The sequence below is a fragment of the Neolamprologus multifasciatus genome, chromosome 9, assembly GCF_963576455.1.
Source record: "Neolamprologus multifasciatus chromosome 9, fNeoMul1.2, whole genome shotgun sequence".
Taxonomy (NCBI): Eukaryota; Metazoa; Chordata; class Actinopteri; order Cichliformes; family Cichlidae; genus Neolamprologus; species Neolamprologus multifasciatus.
The window spans coordinates 31789022-31808301 of NC_140447.1; the positions used below are offsets into that span (position 1 = coordinate 31789022).

General features: G+C 42.3%; 2 protein-coding genes across 2 annotated transcripts in view; both read left to right on the forward strand.

Moving 5' to 3' along the window:
- LOC146511908 (NACHT, LRR and PYD domains-containing protein 12-like) overlaps positions 1 to 19280 on the forward strand; it is a 249349-nt gene that overhangs the window by 51316 nt on the left and 178753 nt on the right. The window contains exon 11 of the mRNA XM_085171639.1: positions 1405 to 1578. Within this exon, the coding sequence (XP_085027765.1) occupies positions 1405 to 1578 (174 nt within the window). The remainder of the gene's footprint in view (positions 1 to 1404; positions 1579 to 19280) is intronic.
- LOC146511909 (dynein axonemal heavy chain 5-like) lies at positions 10362 to 11487 on the forward strand. The gene is made up of 4 exons (XM_085173550.1): positions 10362 to 10595; positions 10663 to 10737; positions 10849 to 10968; positions 11341 to 11487. The coding sequence occupies exons 1-4, from the start codon at positions 10395 to 10397 to the stop codon at positions 11485 to 11487; spliced, it is 543 nt and encodes a 180-aa protein (XP_085029676.1). The 5' UTR covers positions 10362 to 10394.

Consider the following 19280-nt stretch of genomic DNA (forward strand, 5'->3'; position numbering starts at 1 on the left):
CAATAAAAAGCTCTAAGTCTCAGTGTATCTCAAAAATAAAACTATGAAGACACTCAAAATAAATTTCCTGTGGTGGGAAACTATTTTGTGAAACTTTTTGTATTTACAGTTTTGAGGGATAAGCCTCTTAAATTTCTCCAACTAGTAATATATGTAAAAACACAAAAATGATTATCCGTTTTTTGTAGTTTATTGCACTTTTTTGTAATTCATGTAGTTTCTATGAACTTAATGCAGACATATTATTAAAATTTGGGCTATAATGGTTGTATTGATGTATAGCAACTTGAAATGCTCCCAAAAATGGCTCCACAGCATGTAAAAATATAAAGATAAGCTCTGGCGGACTAAAAAACGACATTTTCTGCAAAAATGTCACTTCTGGTTTCGGGCAGGTAATGGCGGACACGTGATAGTTCGCGCTGACGTCTATTCCAACATAGGAAGTGTTGCAAACAGCTGATCGGATCGGCAAAGCGTGTTTCTGGAATATTATGTTTTTGTTGCTGCAAGTGCTTTTTATGCAGTTTTTGCAAAGCTATAAGTGGAAGAAAACTGTGACCGAGGACAAGCTGATGGCATAAGATGTAAGTACAACTCCTCCGGTTCCATATGCAAAAAAATTATTGCGCTAGCTTATGTGGTTCCAGTTCTACAGAGATTTAAAAATAGTTACGCAAAATGGAGCATGCCCGCCCCGACCGGTCTTAAAGGGTTAATAAAAATATTAGACAATAAGGTTTATTCCAGGAACTGATCACAGTCAGGTCAATCAGCTCTGAGCATGCTCAGTCTGAGTTATGGATACTACGGTTCAAAATGGCAACGGGTAAATGAAAACCAGAAGCTCCGTGTGAATCCAGAGGAGCAGGAACATGAATAATGACAGTAGATGTTTGTGTGCTGGAAGCAAATGAGTGTGTGATCTTCTTTCAGTGTTGCACTTTGTAGACGCTCCCTGAGCACTGGTCTCACAGCCAGCTGCACATAGAGACCAGTGTTGTTAGTCCAGGTCAGAAGATGACTTGTTGGAATGAAAATGAGCTTGTAGTTTGTCTGCTTTAATAATGTGACTGGAAAAAGGTGTTGGACTTCAAATATGTCCATTTCTTTCACACTTCACCTTTAAAAGTGAAGCCATGTGGTTCCTGGAAGGAAAAACACGACTTTTTCAAGTCTTTGTCCTGTTTTTATGAGAAATGTACGACTTTAATGTGAAACATTCAGAGTTTTTTCTCTTGTTGTGTTTGTTTGAAGCTGCTTCCTGTTGGCTTCAGCCGTTTGGAGTTTCCATTTTCTAAACTTCTACATTCTGAACCTTCTTCAGCTCTGAACAGATGATGAAACACTGAATGATTTCAAGCACTTTGTCTGATAAACTTACATCTTTCATTCTTTATACAGATTGATGAGCTGTGATTTGTCAGAGATCAGCTGTGATTATCTGGCAGCAGCACTGAAGTCCAACCCCTCCCATCTGAGAGAGCTGGAGCTGAGCTGGAACAAGCTGCAGGATCCAGGAGTGAAGCATCTGTGTGGTTTCCTGGAGAGTCCAGGATGTAAACTTGAAACTCTGAGGTCAGTCAGCATGTTTTAGTTGTGCTGAGATGAATATGATGTGAAAGTTGTGCTGACACTAAACTGTAGACATCAGGCTGATATTATACTGATCCACACTGAGGATCTTCATGGTAAAGTCTGTTTTCTTCTTCTCTGGTTTAGTCCATTGACTGCAGCAGAACAATGTTCACATTTCAAACCTTCAAAGAAGAAGAAAAATCCTCCACTGGATGATTCACTGTGAAACTCTCCAACTCTTCATTCCACCTTAAAGTCTGTGTGACACTGAAATCCAAAGCAAAATGTGCGTTTGCTTTACAGACAGCAGTCCAACACAAACATACACACATCATCCAAAACACAGTCCAACATCCAAATCTCCTCCACTGCCAGCATGAATGATGGGAAAGAGAAGGAGGAACACTCTGACATTCAGGGTTAGAATGAGTTTCATGAAGCAGACTGTGAAGATCAAAGCTGCATTAGAAAGCTTACATGAATGAATGAGTGGACAGAAGTGGACAGAGATCATCTGAAGCACTTCAAAGGCTTTAAATCAGCACATTTCTCTTTATTCTTTATCAACTCTGTTAGTTTCTCTCAGTTTTCTGTGGAATGAAGCTAACAGCAGGCTAATAAGATGCTGACCAATAGGTTTCTATTAAAGGTTGTAATTTGTATATGAAAAAGTGCTTTGGCTCAGCAGGGATCAGCTTACAGGTAGAATACAGCTGCTGGATGGGATTAGCATGTCATAGCTATCTACCAAACTGCTAACTGGGGGGTTTCAGGCCATCTATGGATCATTTTTGCTAACTGTTTATTCAGCTTAGGCTCACAGGGCTGCAGCCTGTGCCCTAGCTGTCATAGGGCAAGAGGTGTGGTCCACCTGCACAGGTGAGCAGTCCATCACAGGGCCAACAGAGAGAGACAGAGAAGCACTCTCTCACATCCACACCTACAGCCAATTTAGAAGCACCAATGAACCTAAGCAGCATTTCATTGGACTGTGGGAGAACATCCAACCTCCACAGAAAGGCCAACAAGCTTCAACCTACAACCTTCTTGCTTTAAGGCACTAGTGCGAACCACTTTCCCCATTTCAGCCCAAATCCTGCATCTTCCTGTTTCTGACTCCAGGCCAGCTCCACTAACACTTTCTCATCAGACACTGCCACCTAGTGGAGGAAGTCTTAGTTCCATTTGAAGCTTCAGATTCCAGTTAGTTCCTTTACAAAGAGGTGGAGGTGGTGGGGCCACAGCACCATCATCACTGAGGGCCATAGGACACTTAACCTTTGTTTCCATATGCTGGGAACTTCCTGTTGTTCCAAGGAGGACTGGAAAATGTGTGAAAATCTCCCAGTCAGTTCCTCACAGCACACTTCAATCATTTCCCTCCCACAGCATCAGGACCAGGGCTTTTTCTCTCTTTGGTCCCACTAAGAGATTTCCACACAAACACCTCATCAGTGGGACTCTCAGAGCTGCCAGCCCTTTGCTACAATCACAAAGCTCTTCATTGAAATCAATGATATCAAACCTGGAATCAAATGAGTCCAAGTCTTCTGCTGATTGAGCATCACATTCATCTTTGCTCCTTGTTCTGCATCCCCACCATGGACTTCATTCCTTTCCAAGCCAGCCTTGAGTGTCCTTTATTCAGCTCATCCTCTGCTTTACTTTTACACCTGATTTTAGCTGCTTTATCTCTCTTTCAACAAGTTTCTGTGCCTCAATCTTTTTCCTCTCTCCCTCATAACAAGACAGCTTCTTCTGCCTGAGAACATGTTGGAGTGATTTACTAATCCAGGGCTGCTTATTGGGGAAAATATTTCCTGTTTCCAAAGTAATCCCCATTTTTCCCAGAAAGAAATGTCAGTAGAAATCGATGATCTAAGTGAGAACATGAGCCTTTGTCTGCACCCACTGGGACTTTTTAAAGCAGTCCCTCAGTCCCAGTATAGAGTCTTTGGTCCAGACTGGAACAACTGTGTGCCCAGTTTGAGCTCTCTTCAGTGCTGTGACCTGACAGACCCAGAGGGGCCATCACATCACATTTAGAAGCTCCCCTAATGGAGCCACAACATATGTCCAATACTTAGTCTGTCTTGTTGGACCAACTGGAAGAAATGATTCAAGGACTTAGTCACAGAACAGAGATTCAAATCTCCAAAATCCAGCTGGCTGCATCAGGACATATAGTCTGAAACTCTGCACAGTTTCCTGTTTGAAGCTGCTTCCTGTTGGCTTCAGCTGTTTGGAGTTTCCATTTTCTAAACTTCTACATTCTGAACCTTCTTCAGCTCTGAACAGATGATGAAACACTGAATGATTTCAAGCACTTTGTCTAATAAACTTACATCTTTCATTCTTTATACAGATTGTGGAACTGTGGTTTGTCAAAGATCAGCTGTGATTATCTGGCAGCAGCACTGAAGTCCAACCCCTCCCATCTGAGACAGCTGGACCTGAGAGGAAACTGGCTGAATGATCGAGATGTGAAGCAGCTGTCTGATCTTCAGCAGAGTCCAGACTACAGACTGGAGACTCTGGGGTCAGAGTGATGGAGTGAGTGGGTGGTGCTGTCAGCAGTATTGTACTAAACACAGTCAGTATGAAACAAAGATCCAGTGTTTCCTGTAAAGATGCAGCTTCTCAGTGAAGCTGTGAGAGGAGAACGGTGACAGGCTTCAGGATTGGACACAAACACTTCCTGTTTCTCACCTTTATGGTCACCATAGTAACGGCTGACACGCTCTGATCAAACGCTGTCAACAGCCAATCAGCTCTCTGAACAAAGCAGCACGCAGACCAATGACTGCATTCATTTCCAAGTTTAAAGCAGTGAAGAACACAGTCTGTAGGTGAGGAAGAATTTAGTGAGAGCAGATGTTTGGATGGAATTCCTCCAGTTAACAGCTGGAACGTCCATCTGGATTGTTGGGCTTGTTGTTGGGGTTCCTACAGAGCTCAGAGTGGACACACCAAGGTTCTTCTAATGAATGAAAGTCCAAACTCAAACTAGGAGGGAAAAACATCTTCATCAACTTCAATAAAAATCCAAAGATTAGAGAAAGTGAAGCAACAATGAGTCCTAGTCTAGTCCCAGCACTGAAGTCCCTGCTGCTCTTTATACTGGATGTGCTGCATCACTGACTGACAGCTGATGAAGAGTCTCTGGAAACACTCGTTTATCTCCTCTGCTCTTCCTCCTTCTCTCTGCAGGTGGTGGTGATGATGGTAAACAGGACGGTGTGTGTGCTGAGAGAGGAGCAGCTGTGTCCTGATGATCCAGAGAGGTTGAAGCAGCAGCAGCTTGTGTGTAGAGACGCTCTGACTGGGCCATGTTACTGGGAGGTGGAGAGGAGAGCTTCATCCAGCAGTGACTGACAGAGGAATGAAGTGCAGATGACTGTCAGTGCTGCAGAGTGAACTGCTCTGAGAACAGCTCCACTGTCAGACACAATGTAGAGTCCAGCATCACCCCTGTGTGTCCCTCTGGATCTGACAGAGGATCATCAGTGTATCTGGACTGCTCTGCTGCTGCTCTGTCCTTCTACAGTCTCTGCACAGTCTCTCTCTCACTCTGGAAAGATTTTACAACTTGTGTAATTACAGAACATTAATATAATATTCAAACATGTGATCTTCTCTTTATTTCTGAATCTTTACCAAATAAAGAAAAACCAAACTAACAAACAGAACCTGTCGTGTCCTTTTTCACCACATCTGTGAATCTTTTCTGTGTTTTTCCTCTTTTCCTCCTTCCTGCAGCTCCATCTTCATCATTCTGTGTCCAGTATATGTGAACATGTCCAAAGCATCTGAGCCTCATGTTACCCGTTTGTGTGAGTTACGCCTGTCGTTGTGTTGTGGTGTATAAATCAGGGGCAGGAGACAGCGCTGGATCTCTGAGTTCTTTACTGTCAATTTCTGCAACATCTGCAATATCTAGAAATGCAAACCTGTGAGCTGTGTGTGTTGTGCGTCTGCTCGGCCACCTCTCCTCCGGCCATGCTGGAAGCAGCTGTGTTTGACAGTTTTATCCACTCTACAATAATCGAACAAATTAAATGTTCAAAAATATCAACTTAAGCACTTCAAAGTCAACAAAAAGCTTAAAACAATTAAATAATATTTCACTGAAAAAACAACAGCTCATGAGAACGATACACAAAATAATACAGAAACAAACAAATCAAACTTATTAACCAGGATCCATGTTTTTGTCACAAACACTGAATCAGCTGATTCACTCTTTATGTTTCTGAGTTTTGTGATTATAGTTCTGGTTTCTGTTTCTGTGTCTTCACTGTGTCCCACGTCTCCTTACTTTGGACTCTGTATTTCCTGTTTTACTTTGACAGTCCTGTGTTACTGTTTCCTGTCTCATATGTGTAATTGGTCCCAGCTGTGTTTCCCTCCTGTCTCCCGTTCCCTGATTACTAAGCTGCGTCCACGCCGCCGGCGCTCCTCTCCACAGCTGGAGAGTGTGTTAAGGCTGCATCTCCCAGATGTTTCCACCTTTCCAGCACAGACGATAAATGTTCCCACAAAGGCTCAGAGACTGTTTTACTTTCTGAGTGTTGGCCTCAAGAGATTGCTCAGTGAGCACCTGAGTGTTTCTGGGACATCAGAAACTAACTGGAACTTCAAGTCTGGTTCTGAAGCTGCACATGCAAAGACTGTTTCTGGTTGTAGAGACCTGGCTGTTCCAGGGATTGTAACCTCCCCAGGGCCTCCCCAGAGGCTGAGCTGCTGACCTCAGCTGACTCTGGAGCCTTGAAGGTAACTAAGTTTGCACCGCTCGGGTGAGTCAGCTGCAACAGCCTCCACAGAGAGCTCACGCAAGCTTACCCAGCCTGCTGAGGAGTTTATGCTGCTGCAGCCCAAAAGGCATCCTGAGCTGGCTGACAGCCACCCACAGCTTCAGGTGCCTCAGCCAGGAGGCTCCACACCTGCTGGCCCTGCATCTGCTCCGACTGGGGGCTCCGGGGAGCCGCGCCAGCCATCCATCTCTGCTGGGGCTCCTGTTTGAGAATGTAGGAGTGTAAACTTCAAATATCTGCTCGGTTTGTCAAGATATCACATATTTGCAAAAGTGCTCCAACGTTTTTGGAGACGTCTGTTACCCACCAGATCGATAGCTGACCGGGGAGAGAACAGCGAACTCCCAGCACATCGTTTTCAAACCCCGCGGTCTTTGGCTACTATTAAATATCAACACTTCACCAAGTTCTTTTGATTCCTCAGAGGCATCCGATGGAAGACAAAACACTGCTCAATAGATCACTCAACACTTCATTTTCTTACACAATTAGAGTCCTGCATAAACTGTTGCTGCGGAGCTCCAAATGGTGGTGCGCCCCTGACAGTTTTATTACAGAAGCTCTGTCATTCTAGTCTAAACAACAGTGTCTCAGTAACTTTCCACTAGAAGATGCTCGCCTGGTATCTACATTTTCTCAGGCAAGCTTGTGCGAGTGTCTACAGCCGTCTACCCCCCAAGGACACATGGTCTAATGCCTTTATTTTCAGGGCTGTGTCCACTTAATGCTACACTATTAAGTTTAATTAAGTTTAATAAGTTTAATACTACACTGTATTACTATATGCAGTGTTGTGTAAAGCAGTTTCACCCCGGTTCTTTTTTCTTCCTCAGGCCATCAGAGATGACACCAGACTCGGTACTCGTTTCACAAAACCTCATCTTCAGTTACGCATGAACCTTCTAGAAGGGGAGATGCAAGGCCGGTGTCCCTCTGCAAATCTCAGCTCCTTTGTCTATTGCACACAGTTTTATAGAAGTGACCCCCATTCTAAGCCCTCTACGATGTGCCATAAAACTAAAGCACTGTGTTTGTGTGTGTGTGAGCACGGGAGTGCCTGCATGTGCGTATGTGCATATATGTGTATGTGTCTCTGCGTACGTCACTTCCTGTCGGTCATAAAAGTCCATCTCCCTTCCTGACCAAAGTTATCCCGTTACAAACACTGAGACCCCACCCAGGTATCCTCTGGGGAATTTCCACTCAGCTTTAGCTTCTCTTTGTCTTATTTTCACAGCTCAAGGTGGGGGAGGGTCTCCTACAAGTCTACTCCTAAGTTTATGACACATTCAGGCCTTTATTACATCCAGGGCAGTGAGTGTCAGTGTCTCTACACTATGGCCTCAAAATCCCACTCTAGCGGACAGCTAGAGTGGGATTTTCACGGCACATTCTGCACCACATCTCTGTCCGTTCATCATTTGTTTGAAGCCAGCTCACCTCCTGCAACCACTTTTCCGAGGATACACACTTCTTTTGCAGTTCGGACTCCTTCTGACACTTCTTTGGAGGTGGAGGAAGTAATTGCTTAAAGCAGCTTCTTCGACATCTTTAAGAGTTCTTAACAAATGTCTGTCCTCCTCCAGAAAATCTTATTTATTTATTTTATTTTATTTATTTTGACGCACCTGCGGACCACTCATGTGCACCCCTGGTTATTTAGCATTTTAGTTAATATAAAGCATAGAATTGAAGCACTTCAAATAATTCCATCCCAACACTGCTCAGGTTAAACATGATATATAAGTCACTCAGACAGCTTAAAAATGTTGTTGTTTGACTTTTTTCAGTGTTTTATTTGTTCCTGAGTAAATCAGTTTGGCTGAGATTAGAGTTATAATTTTCACACAGCTGAATAAACATCAAACTGATTAAACAGAAGTGTGAGACGGTCGAGAGTTTACTCCAGTGTCCTGTTATATTTTAGACAGCAAGGAGCAGACGGCTGAGTTTATTAAACTCCACCGAGACAGCGGTGACACAAATCTGAAGGCTAGACCATCACAGCCGTTCACTTCCCGCCTACCCGACCTTTGGAGGACCCGGTCCACGTAGACCTTGAAGGCCGGGTCCTCAGGAGGATGCAGCCTGTGAATTTGGACACGCCGTGACACATGATGTTCTACACCTGATGTGTTTAAATGAGCTCTACAGGTGAACAGACGTATTAACGTTAGCAGCATAATAAACTGTCCTGTCACTGAAGGCCCAACAAGGACGTGGTGCTGAATGCATCCAGACCCCTGCTGACTGTCTTTGCAGCTTCGGTCAAAGGTACAGTGTCCACTGTGACCCTGAGAGCAGGATACAGCCAGAGGTGAGTCAGCAGTTACAAACTAAATGCTGCTGACATGAATCAAACTGCTGGATAACCCACTGGTCATGAAAACGGCACCTTTCTGTTGGTTTTTAGCAAACACAATTTCACTTAAAGTTTGGCCCAAATTACCATCCAACATTTCAAGTTTTCCTGACTACAAATCCAGAGATTGTGACTCTGATGGTCAAAGACCAAGAGGGGACAGAAACCTGGAAATCATCTGTTTACCTGCAGGTAAGGTTGCTGCCAGAAGCCAGAGCATAAATGACCCTGCAAACATCTGGTTCTTTCATAAAAGTTCAACTGAAATCATACTTAAGTCTCTTTTCACCTGCAGGTCAGCGTCCTGTTACATGTCTGTTATCTATCTTTGTTCCTTCAGCACCAAGAACAGAAACCTTAATGAGGAGTGTCCCAGCTGAGGCCCGAGTCCCAGCAGCTGAGAGGCTGCTCACAGTTCGCTCACAGTTTATTGAAAGAGTGTCTGAACCTGTTTTAGAGTGAAAGTTGGACTGAGAATGTTGTGACTGTTTCATGAGAAAGAGCAGGAAAACAACCATCACACACCCAGACACAGTGCTGGGATTAGAATTAGACTTTAGAGCAAATGTAGGACAAAAGCTTTAATATGAAAGAGGAAAACCCAACAACAGCCAGAGCATGAAGCTCAAAACTGTACCAACCACCAAGAAAGCTGACAGGCCTGTGACACGTCAGAGACGCCGTTCAAATCATAAAGAAGTTGGTTTATTGACAACATGTAAAAAACCAAAAGAATCAACCTTCAGTTTAGAGCGAGTCGACCAATCAGGCACAGCAGCAGCTCTAGAATAAGCAACAGTTTTATGTATTACAAACAACCTTTCATATACACACATACATATGGCTCATATGCTGTTTAAAAAGGGCTCAAAGACCCAACAGATTACACAAAGTACAAAAATACTTTCATTCAGACAACAGTCAGCTGTGCACGAGACAGAGACTACAGTTAGTAACATGGACTCACTTTGTTTCAGACACGACACAAAGTAACACAAAGCCACAAAGAGCAGAAACATCAAAAAGGAGGCAGAGCAGCAGCAACTCTCCATGAGCTGTGAGGCTAACAGCCACCCACACTTCCTGTGATGCACAATGAAAACAACATTAACCTGAAGGATGATAACAACAGAAAGAAGTCTAAGCTAACGTTACACAGCGCTCACACAGCGCTGACTGTACAGGCCTCACACAGCTACGACCTGCATCCACAGCACCTGATTCTACTGAACACAAACAAGTTAATGATATCTGAGCAATCCAGGGAAGGCTTCCAGGAACGTGAGGATCCACAGACAGCTCTACAACAGCATCAGGCAGCAACAATGTTACTGATCACTGACTCTTTCATCCTTTTCTACTCAATCAAAAAGTGCTGTGTTCACATTTGTTTCTGCTGAAATCCAGAGACTGAAAATGTTTTAAAGTTTGAATAAACTGACTGAACTTCTCACGAGTCCAACCGTGAGGAACACTTCCCCCCATGACACATCACAGGAGAACGTCTCAGTGGAGGGGGGGCAGTAGCTCAGTTTATGCAGTCGCACTCAGAATCGATGCCTCCAGTCAGGGTCAAACGTGGTCCTCAGAAACCTGCAGATGTTTGGCTCTCGCTGGTCTCTGGTCTGTAGACTGAGCTGATGTTTCTCCAGGTGTCTGGTAAAAGGACGACGCTGCTGTCCAATGAGGCGAGGAGAGAAGTAGCCAAACAGGCGAGAGCCGTGAAGGAGGAACGGCGGGCAGCTCTGGATGCCCGACATAAATACCTGATGAGCAGGCTGGCAGACGCCGGCAGCCTGGAGGAGGCGGCGGTGGAAGACGACATCGTCTCTGATGACAGAGTAAGTTCAGAGACGTGATCCTTCCTCAGAGTTGAACCTTTGAGTCATTAATGTCTGATTCTTCCAGTTCAGTCTGATCCATGAATTCTTTGCTGCAAACGGATCCAAGAAGCTGATTTTCTTCTATCAGGATGTCAAACAGGTAACTTTGATCACATTTCAATGACGGACACATGAAGGTCTAACCGCTCTTCATAATCTGCTGTTTGTTGCACTTTGTATTCATATCTTTTAATATCTGCCTTTCTCCCAGAGTCTGTCCTCCCGTCAGTCTTCCTTTGTGGACGCATCAAACTCAGCTGTGGCTCAGAGGAAACTCTTCCTCACTACGGGGAACTCTGAGGTTGGCTTCAGCTTTTTATGCTTTGTTCATGTGAGAATCACAGAAAAATGCTGATATGAGTGGAAGGTTCTGCTGGGAAATTGGCAAAGAGCAGATTATTGAACAGCGAGGCAGACAGTTCGTTTCAGTGATGCCAGTTTATTAGAAACGAGGACTGTGGGGCTGCTGGAAGTCAGGACGGCCGTTCTCTGGATAAACCTGACAGCTGAGGTGGAGAGCAGGATTTATCCACAGACGGCTTCTTCCAAGCAAATGTCCTGAACACACCTGAGCTGAGTGTTACACAGAAACGTGTCTTAAAGCACGAGCCTGGATCAGACTCGAGGACTCAGAGCTGTGTGACGTCACATTGATCCACCTCTCGGGGTTTTTGTGTTCTGATGTATCTGATTTCTCTTTAAGCTCCAAACAATCCCGAGCCTACGATTCATCATTGTCCTGTTCAGAGACGATGAGCCTGAGCGTGTTTGTGTTTCCATGGATCAAACTGTGCTGCTTTGTTTGGTTAACGAGGTGATTAAAGTCTTTGAGCAAACACTGGATGACTGACAGCTGCAGGCTGAACATCAGGAGGTCGAGAGGCCGAAGTCTGAGGAGCTCAAAGCTCCACAAACACTTATTCACAGAAAAAAGGACTACAAACATGGAGGAGCAGCAACGTGAGCTAAAGGCTACATGCTAATAACATTTCCCCTGGATGTGGTTTGAACAGGATCATGAATGATGAAGTATTTAAAGTCAGTTCCAGCCTGAGTCGGTGCCGTGTTGGCAGCTCTGATATGCAGAAACGTTCAAACATGGGACAGGAATAAAAACACTCCTGTGACGTCAGAGTTTATGAATGATGACAAACTGTTGCTTGTTTTTAGAAACTTTGTTGATGCTTAAAATGATCAGGAAATAAAAGCTGAATAGATCCACTTCAAACAGGAGAAGCTTTCCAGTTTGCATCAGCTGGGAAACTCGCTCATATCCAGTGTTGGACAAGTTACTTTCAAACAGTCATTAAACATTCATTAAGTCATTAATTATAGTTACTAATTACTTATTCAAAAAAGTAACTTAGTAACTGAGCTACAAGGTTGTAGATGTAATTAATTACTTGAAAAGTAACTATTGTGTTACTTTAAAAGTACCCTCTGGGCTCCAGGGTATAATCGGCCATTGTGAACTCCTTTTGTCAGGGTCCTGGGTCGCAGCGTTTTGTGTTTCCTTTTGGTTTCATCTTGTGTTTGGTGTTTATTCTGAGTTTGTATTCGTTCTTAGGGTTTGGTTCTTATGTTTAGTGCTTCCGTGTTTTCTCAGCCCTGCCTGTGTCTGTCCTCTGTGCTCTGTTCCTGTCCTTGTGTTGTAAAACAGTCTGTGTGTTTCCTGTTTTACTTTGAAGGTTTGTGTCTCGTCTTGTGGTCCAGCTGTGCTCCCCTCCTGTGTGTCGTCCCCTCATTACCTGGTGTGTATTTATAGTGTGTGTCTGCCTGTGTTGGCGTTGTCTGCATGACTCTGTGTGTCTCCGTGTCCATCGGTGTGTCTCCACGTATGTATCCATGTATTTACTTGTATCGGATACATAAAAAATCTTTCCGTATCGCACAGCACTACAGAAAGCTCTTTTCTAGGGTTGTATTAAACATCTGTAACTACCGTAACTCCTGATCCATTTCCTCAATTAAAAGAAGTCCAATGATTCCTGAGAGTAGCAACTCTGCGCTTTTCATTCATATTTGCATCATTACGGTAATCCCAGGTACATTGTTGCAGCAGCCCCGTGAAGGTTGAGAGAATAGTGAGTAAGCGTGATGGAACAATTTCATCACACGTTTGGCTTCTTTTTACCATGTTCGTTTGTTTGTTTATATTGTTTTGTTCTTTCATGTGTTATTTACCAAGATTTGGATGGTGTTCTGCCTCGAGTTACCATAATGTCCCTAACATCACAAAAAAGCACAGAGTTGCTGCTTTCAAGAACTGCTGGGATTTTTCATTTGCCCCAATGGTTCAAGACTCAAGTTAGGTTAAAAACACTGGGATCAGTCTAAACGGGTTCATCTGTGTCAGCTGTATCGTCACTGCTGCTCTTGTGTGTTTTTGTTGAAAACTAGGTGCTGTTTGGGCTCAATGATGTCAAACTTTTTATGCACTTGTTTGCTCCTAAATACGTTTCTATTGCAGGTCTTTTCCAGTTGAAATTGTGAGTGAGCACTACACAAATGACTGACACTGAAATACACTGAAAAGAAAACCCCCAAAACTAAATCCAAACAAAAACAACTAAACGAAGTAGTTACACACGTTATAGAATATATATACTGGGCATACAAGCCTGGCCTAAGCTTTCTGTCAGGAAGACTGCAGCAGTCCAGGAGTTGGGTTAACTGTCTTTAAGTCCCACTGAAGAATTGTTTACATCAAAGTGCTTGCCAGGCTTAGTCCAAATTAGGTGCAGCCATACTTGAACTTATTGTTGTATAGTATGTGGGACTATGAGCAATGGTTTTCTGGAAACAGAAACAGGCAACTTTATAATTAGTAGAGTCACAAATAACTAGAAAAACAATTGAGAACATAATGTACTCAACACAGCAATATCTCACAATATCCACAAGGGGTCACTATAGATCATATATTGCCTAAATAGCACGTCATACAAATTGCCAATCATAAGGCACGGACATGGCAAGCTAGCAACAGTTAAACTAAACAATAGAAAAGTCCTTTATTTCTAAAACCGCTGCATGTAATGACTGCGGGAGATTACAGCCGCTGCTATTAATAATCCTACCAACATGGTATCAAAGCACTGAGGCATAACTTTAACATGCACAAACAATTATAACAGCTTCATGCGAGTCAACCTGCCAAAAGGACTAACACTTACAGGTTCATAAACACACAACTTAATCACACGAAACAACTGCGATGCTCTGCAGTGGCACGTTTAGTCACTCCCACTCTGCGTGCTGAGCACATGCCCACTGATACGCTTATTTCTGCCTCTAGACATTCTGAGGACAAGTCAGAGCAGGAAACTTGAGCACACGTGGTCTCATTAAATCAGACAGCTCGAGTCATTTAAAAAGGATCTTTTAAGCAGTGCTGTCCCTCAGCTTCATAGTAGATCCATCTATGGGATCAGTTTGAAAATCCTGTCTTCTTTCTAGTTATCATGTTACAAGATTTTAAGAAAACTTGAATGCTGATCATGAGTTAAATGCCACTGATCTTCAAAATCATCCAAGCTTTTTGATAAATGCACACAAAAGTCGGGTGTCCATGCCACCCGCATGCAAGGTGACAAAAAACCCCCAATCAGCCTTTCAGGCTGACAGCTAAAAAAACATTTCACCAGATTTAGCTTCTTGGATATTGTGTTCACTGTACTGTGTTCAAAATGTACTTCTCATTTAATAGAAGAAATGTAATCATGTCAGTATAGAGGATTTCAAATTCTCCCTCCTGTTAATTCAAATAAAGAAAAAAGTAGGATAAGACATCAGAAACTCCTTGAAAAGGACAGTCTCCATTATAGCATTAAAAACTACAAAGACCATCCAGCATCGGGAGCTTTCACACTTCCAGGTATGGCAACAAGCCTATTGCTGGTTTGCCCACTCTGACTGTGTCAGTATTTGCTCCACATACCAACTGCTCTGACCCTAAAGTAAGCCAGAATCCCACACAGCCATATGTAGGCACTTTCTAACCACAAAGAATAACTGGGGATTCTTCATCCTGTAAACATCCTGAACAACTGGTTTTGGTGGTTTGATGGGAACAGATCCTCCCCTGATCAGGAATACCAACGATCACCCCCACCACTCATGTCTTGTTGGGAAATGTTTGCAGTCCTCAAGCTGTGAAAGTCATCAGGTGCAGCAGTCATGAATACCATGTAAACATCCCTGTTGGTAGGACAAACAAATAACAGTGGGATTCATTCGAGAAAACAGAACTTGTTTGATTCCCTGTCTGACAAAAATAAATTAATGCTACGTAAAAATTTGATTTAAAAAAATCAGCAGCATCATGTGTAACCAGGTCATAAATTACATATTGTTATAATTACACAAAATTTGTTCTAAACCCCAAACTGCTCCTGGTATATCTGACTTTTAGCACCTCCAAGCCTGTAGTCATCTTGGTTATTAGTTAGGCCCCTCCTCCGTGTGTCGCTGTGTGTACAGGCACTGTTAATACATGAACAGATCATTCTTGCTGGCTTAAAAGTTGTAGTGGCTTGAGCTAACACTCATCCCAACTGTTTATATTTGGTTACAGGAGCTGGAGCGGCATTAATGCTCCACAGTTTACAAGCTGGGACCTGCCGCTAATCCATGGTTAAAGCCTTTACCCACATCAACACTGCAGGCAGAGGCTAACATCTGCAATACTATTAATAATTACACATAACTGTAGCAAGAACAAAGAGAGGCTAGAAGAAGAAAGGCTTGAAACCCTTAGAAAAGACTGATCAGAGTTGGTTCAATGAACTCTGATCAGGTTCATTCTGAGTTAAGCTCGTGTGTGTTTAGAGACAGAAAGCCATCATGTTACCAGGATTCTCCAGAGAAACACAGAAATAAAGAGCAGAGCCTCCATCTTCATTTAGTGGACAGAGGAAGATGATCACAAATCAGTGTGGGACAAAAATTGTATCTTAAAAACTAGGAGGGGATAAAGTTATACAGACATACTGTAATATTTTTATAATACACACTAGCAAACTTTCATGCTGTGTGTGATATTAAAATATTGTATTGTGTGATATCACATTGTATTGTGATACAGCATTTTAATCTGACCTTTGATTTCTAAATTAAACTGTCAAATATACAAATATAGACAACTGTGGGATTCGTCTGAAGTATTTGCATATGCCATAGAAATGTTAGCACTCACAGTTTACTGGGCCAGGTTTATGCAAAGTTTCAACAAGACCACTTATGACAAACGCGATCATACGAGCATTATAGTACGATGCAGTCTCTGCATGATATGACTGTCTGTTCAGCTGTAACCTGACAGGGACAAAGTCTAGGAGACACAAACTGAAGACAGACACCATTTACTGATGGACCTGTTATATCAGGTGACAACTCCACGTGACAGTCAAAATAAATGAACACATACAGGGCAAGTCTTTTATGAGACAAACATGATGTGCATCTCACACGAAAGTGATTTAGGTGATTTTCTGTGAGAAATGTGTAAAAAGATCCGTACTCTGAATTTCAGATACTATTGATCTGTTTGTTGTGTGTCTGAGGGTTTACGCAGGGACGTTGTGTGTAAGCACTGATTGCTACAGTAGCATCCAATCAATGCTTACAGTGCAAAGAAGCTGGCCTACAGTCTGACAGCTGCATTCATGTCTACACAATCTAAGAGTTTGAAAGATGGACACACGTGAGATGATCATAAATCCACAACAGAATCCTTTGTGTCCTAACATACTGATGAGAAAATAACTGAAGCACTCGTGTCAAGAACAACAACAAAAAAGGGAAACATGCCTAACTTGGATTTCAGTGATTGTGAAAACAAACATCTGCAAATGAATTTCCTCTGTGCGTTTTGTCTAATTCAGGAAATCACTATCAATCAAGTTGAGTGTGAGTCAGTGAGTATGTTGTGTTCACATGGACTGTTACCTCAGGGGCTAACTTACCAGATGAAATGAACCTTTATGGAACGCAAACCCAGAATTAGTTTAAGTCACATTTGAGCTCAACCTGCATGGTGGAAAGTGCCCGTACCAGAGACATGATTGTTGCTGCTTAGCTTAAGAATATCTAGTATATGTCAATAATGTAACAAAAGAAGAAGAAAATCTGTGCTGGTGTAAAAGTCCCACTAAATGCGTCTCTCGCTGTACATCTAAACTATATAACGATTAACCGCCAACTGTGAGTTCAGTTTAAATTTTCCTTTACAAATGTGTGTTTGTTTAGGAAGGAAAAACATGTGTGCACACAGTGTTCAGCAATATAGACTCAAAGGCAGCACCAAGACTGGCACGAGACTATTTCCACTGCACTGAGGGTGGAACTCCAGGCCTCGGGGCCGCTGTCCTGCAGCTTTTAGAGGTGTCCTTGATCCAACACAGCTGATTTAAATGGCTCATTTTGAACGTTGACATATACATCAAGGAATGGACCAGCCACTGCACTGATGCTTGAACCAGTTCAGAAGTTCATTTCTCATCATGAACCACCAGTTTATGAGCAGACAAACCAAAGTCCACTCCAAGATTCAGCTGCTTGTAGAAGCACGTTTAGCAGCAACAGCTCAAAGTCATTGTTTCTGTATGACTATCAGTCTCACATCATTGGGGAGTCATTGAGGCTCACTCTTCTTTATAATGTTGCTTCACTTCATTGAGCTTTGCACACATTTGTTTCTATTAAGCTGAGGTTTAAACTTTCTAAAATATAAAACCTGCAAGACACCGGTGTTGTGCCAAAAACTGATTGCTCGTATTTAAACTGCTATAAGTAACTTGTTGGGCTATAATATGTGAAACACATGTCAAATGCTTCCCTCATGGATGACATAAAGTCATCTTGAGCCACAAACAACATTCGTGTAACAAGGTAGAAGCCGCGATCAGTTTTTGGCAGCGACTTTTATATAACCTTTATTTATGCAGTTAAAAAAAATCTCATTAACATTAAAAATGTCTTTTGTGAGAGTAAGTTGGCCAAGAGGACAGCAGAAATGGCAGCAAATCTTACAATAGTTCAGTAAAAATATTTGAAGTGGGGATAAAGGAGCGGGTTGGTTATAATGTCAGTACAACAACACAGAGTTGTAAAGATACTTGAAAAAACAGATAATTTTTAATTCTATATAAAAGCCCTTTGTAAACGCTGTTCACCGAAGTCTATTTACCAACATACGTAAACATACGTAACAACATAAGTAAAGATATTACACATAGAAATACACAGAAACATTGGGAATCACTTTCTGGCACAACACAGTAACCTCTGTAGAGGTGGTATCAATATTAATACTAATACTAATATTAATATCTCTAAACACTATAAATGTTTCTGTTAAAGTGTGACCAAAGGAAGGAGCTGTGAGAAGTGTGCCTCTCAACCGGTGGCTCGCTCAGTAACGTCTGGCTGTGCAGCTGAAACCTTTTTGACCCACCAACAGTCACACAGACTCCACAAAATCTCACATCCGGGTTTCACTCTTTCAGGCCGAGTCTCTCTAAGAAATTCTAGTTTTAGCTTCAGTTCAAATGCTTCATCTTCTGTGAGTCGAGTCAAATTAGAACAAAACTAAATATGAAACAGGTTTAAACTCTCATCTGATCATTGTGAACATACACAGTGAGCCCTCATGCAGCTTAATCAAGACTTTGGTTTTCTAAAAAAGACATCTAAAGATTTGCATGAGGAAAAACTGAATAACACCTTTAAAATGTTCGTTTTTCCCTTTTTAGTTCGACTGTAACCTGATTAATACAAAATATTTTAAAGAAAACATTTTAAATAAAGAAAAACTTGCCTAATGAATCATTTTACCCTGTGATTTCTTTATTTCACAATAGTTTTTACTGATTAAACATGTTGTTTGTGTTATTGTTACGGCTGCTTTGATGATTTATGATTCAGTTTTTGCTGCATGTTATCATTAAATACTGTTTCGCCTGGTTTGCGAGCAAAATAACGAGACAATGTGATTAGAGCTGAGTATCAATTTCAGTTCCTACAACTGCTTCAATTCCCATTTGATCCCCGATTGGATTAAAGTTTGGAAGTCAGAAATATTCTAATTCTCCTCCTTTCTCAGGACATATCCAGAGAAGGAGCTGTGCTGATTGTATCGTGATGGAAGCAAAGCAGCAAAAGTAAGAGGGAAGTAATGACGATGTGTTTCAAAGTAAAGCTTTGATCTTCTTTTGCTTTTACCCGGATGATGGAGAAGGAAACCGGCAGCTTCACAGTCTGTGAAATGCCGGCTTTCATCCCAGACGCCGTGTCCTGTACCTGCCGTCGGGTCGACCATCAGCGCTTTGTGTTTACATCTTTGTGCGTTTACATGCTCTTCGTTGTTCTTTTAGCTGTTTGGCGCTTGTTGAAATAGTTTTGTGAAATTTAAATGTAAAAAATGAATTTAGGATTGAATTAATCGATATCACATTATTCAAACCAACATCGATTTGAATCGGGGAAATGTTTCAAAGCCAGCCCTAGTTGTGACATCAATGGGACTCATTTATTCAAAAAGATGGTTTTAAATCTCAAATGTGGAGGCAGAGCTGTGAGTTCTAGTGTTTCCATGCTGTTTCTGTAGTGTTGCTGTGTCCTCAGGAGGCTGTCTGTGTGTGA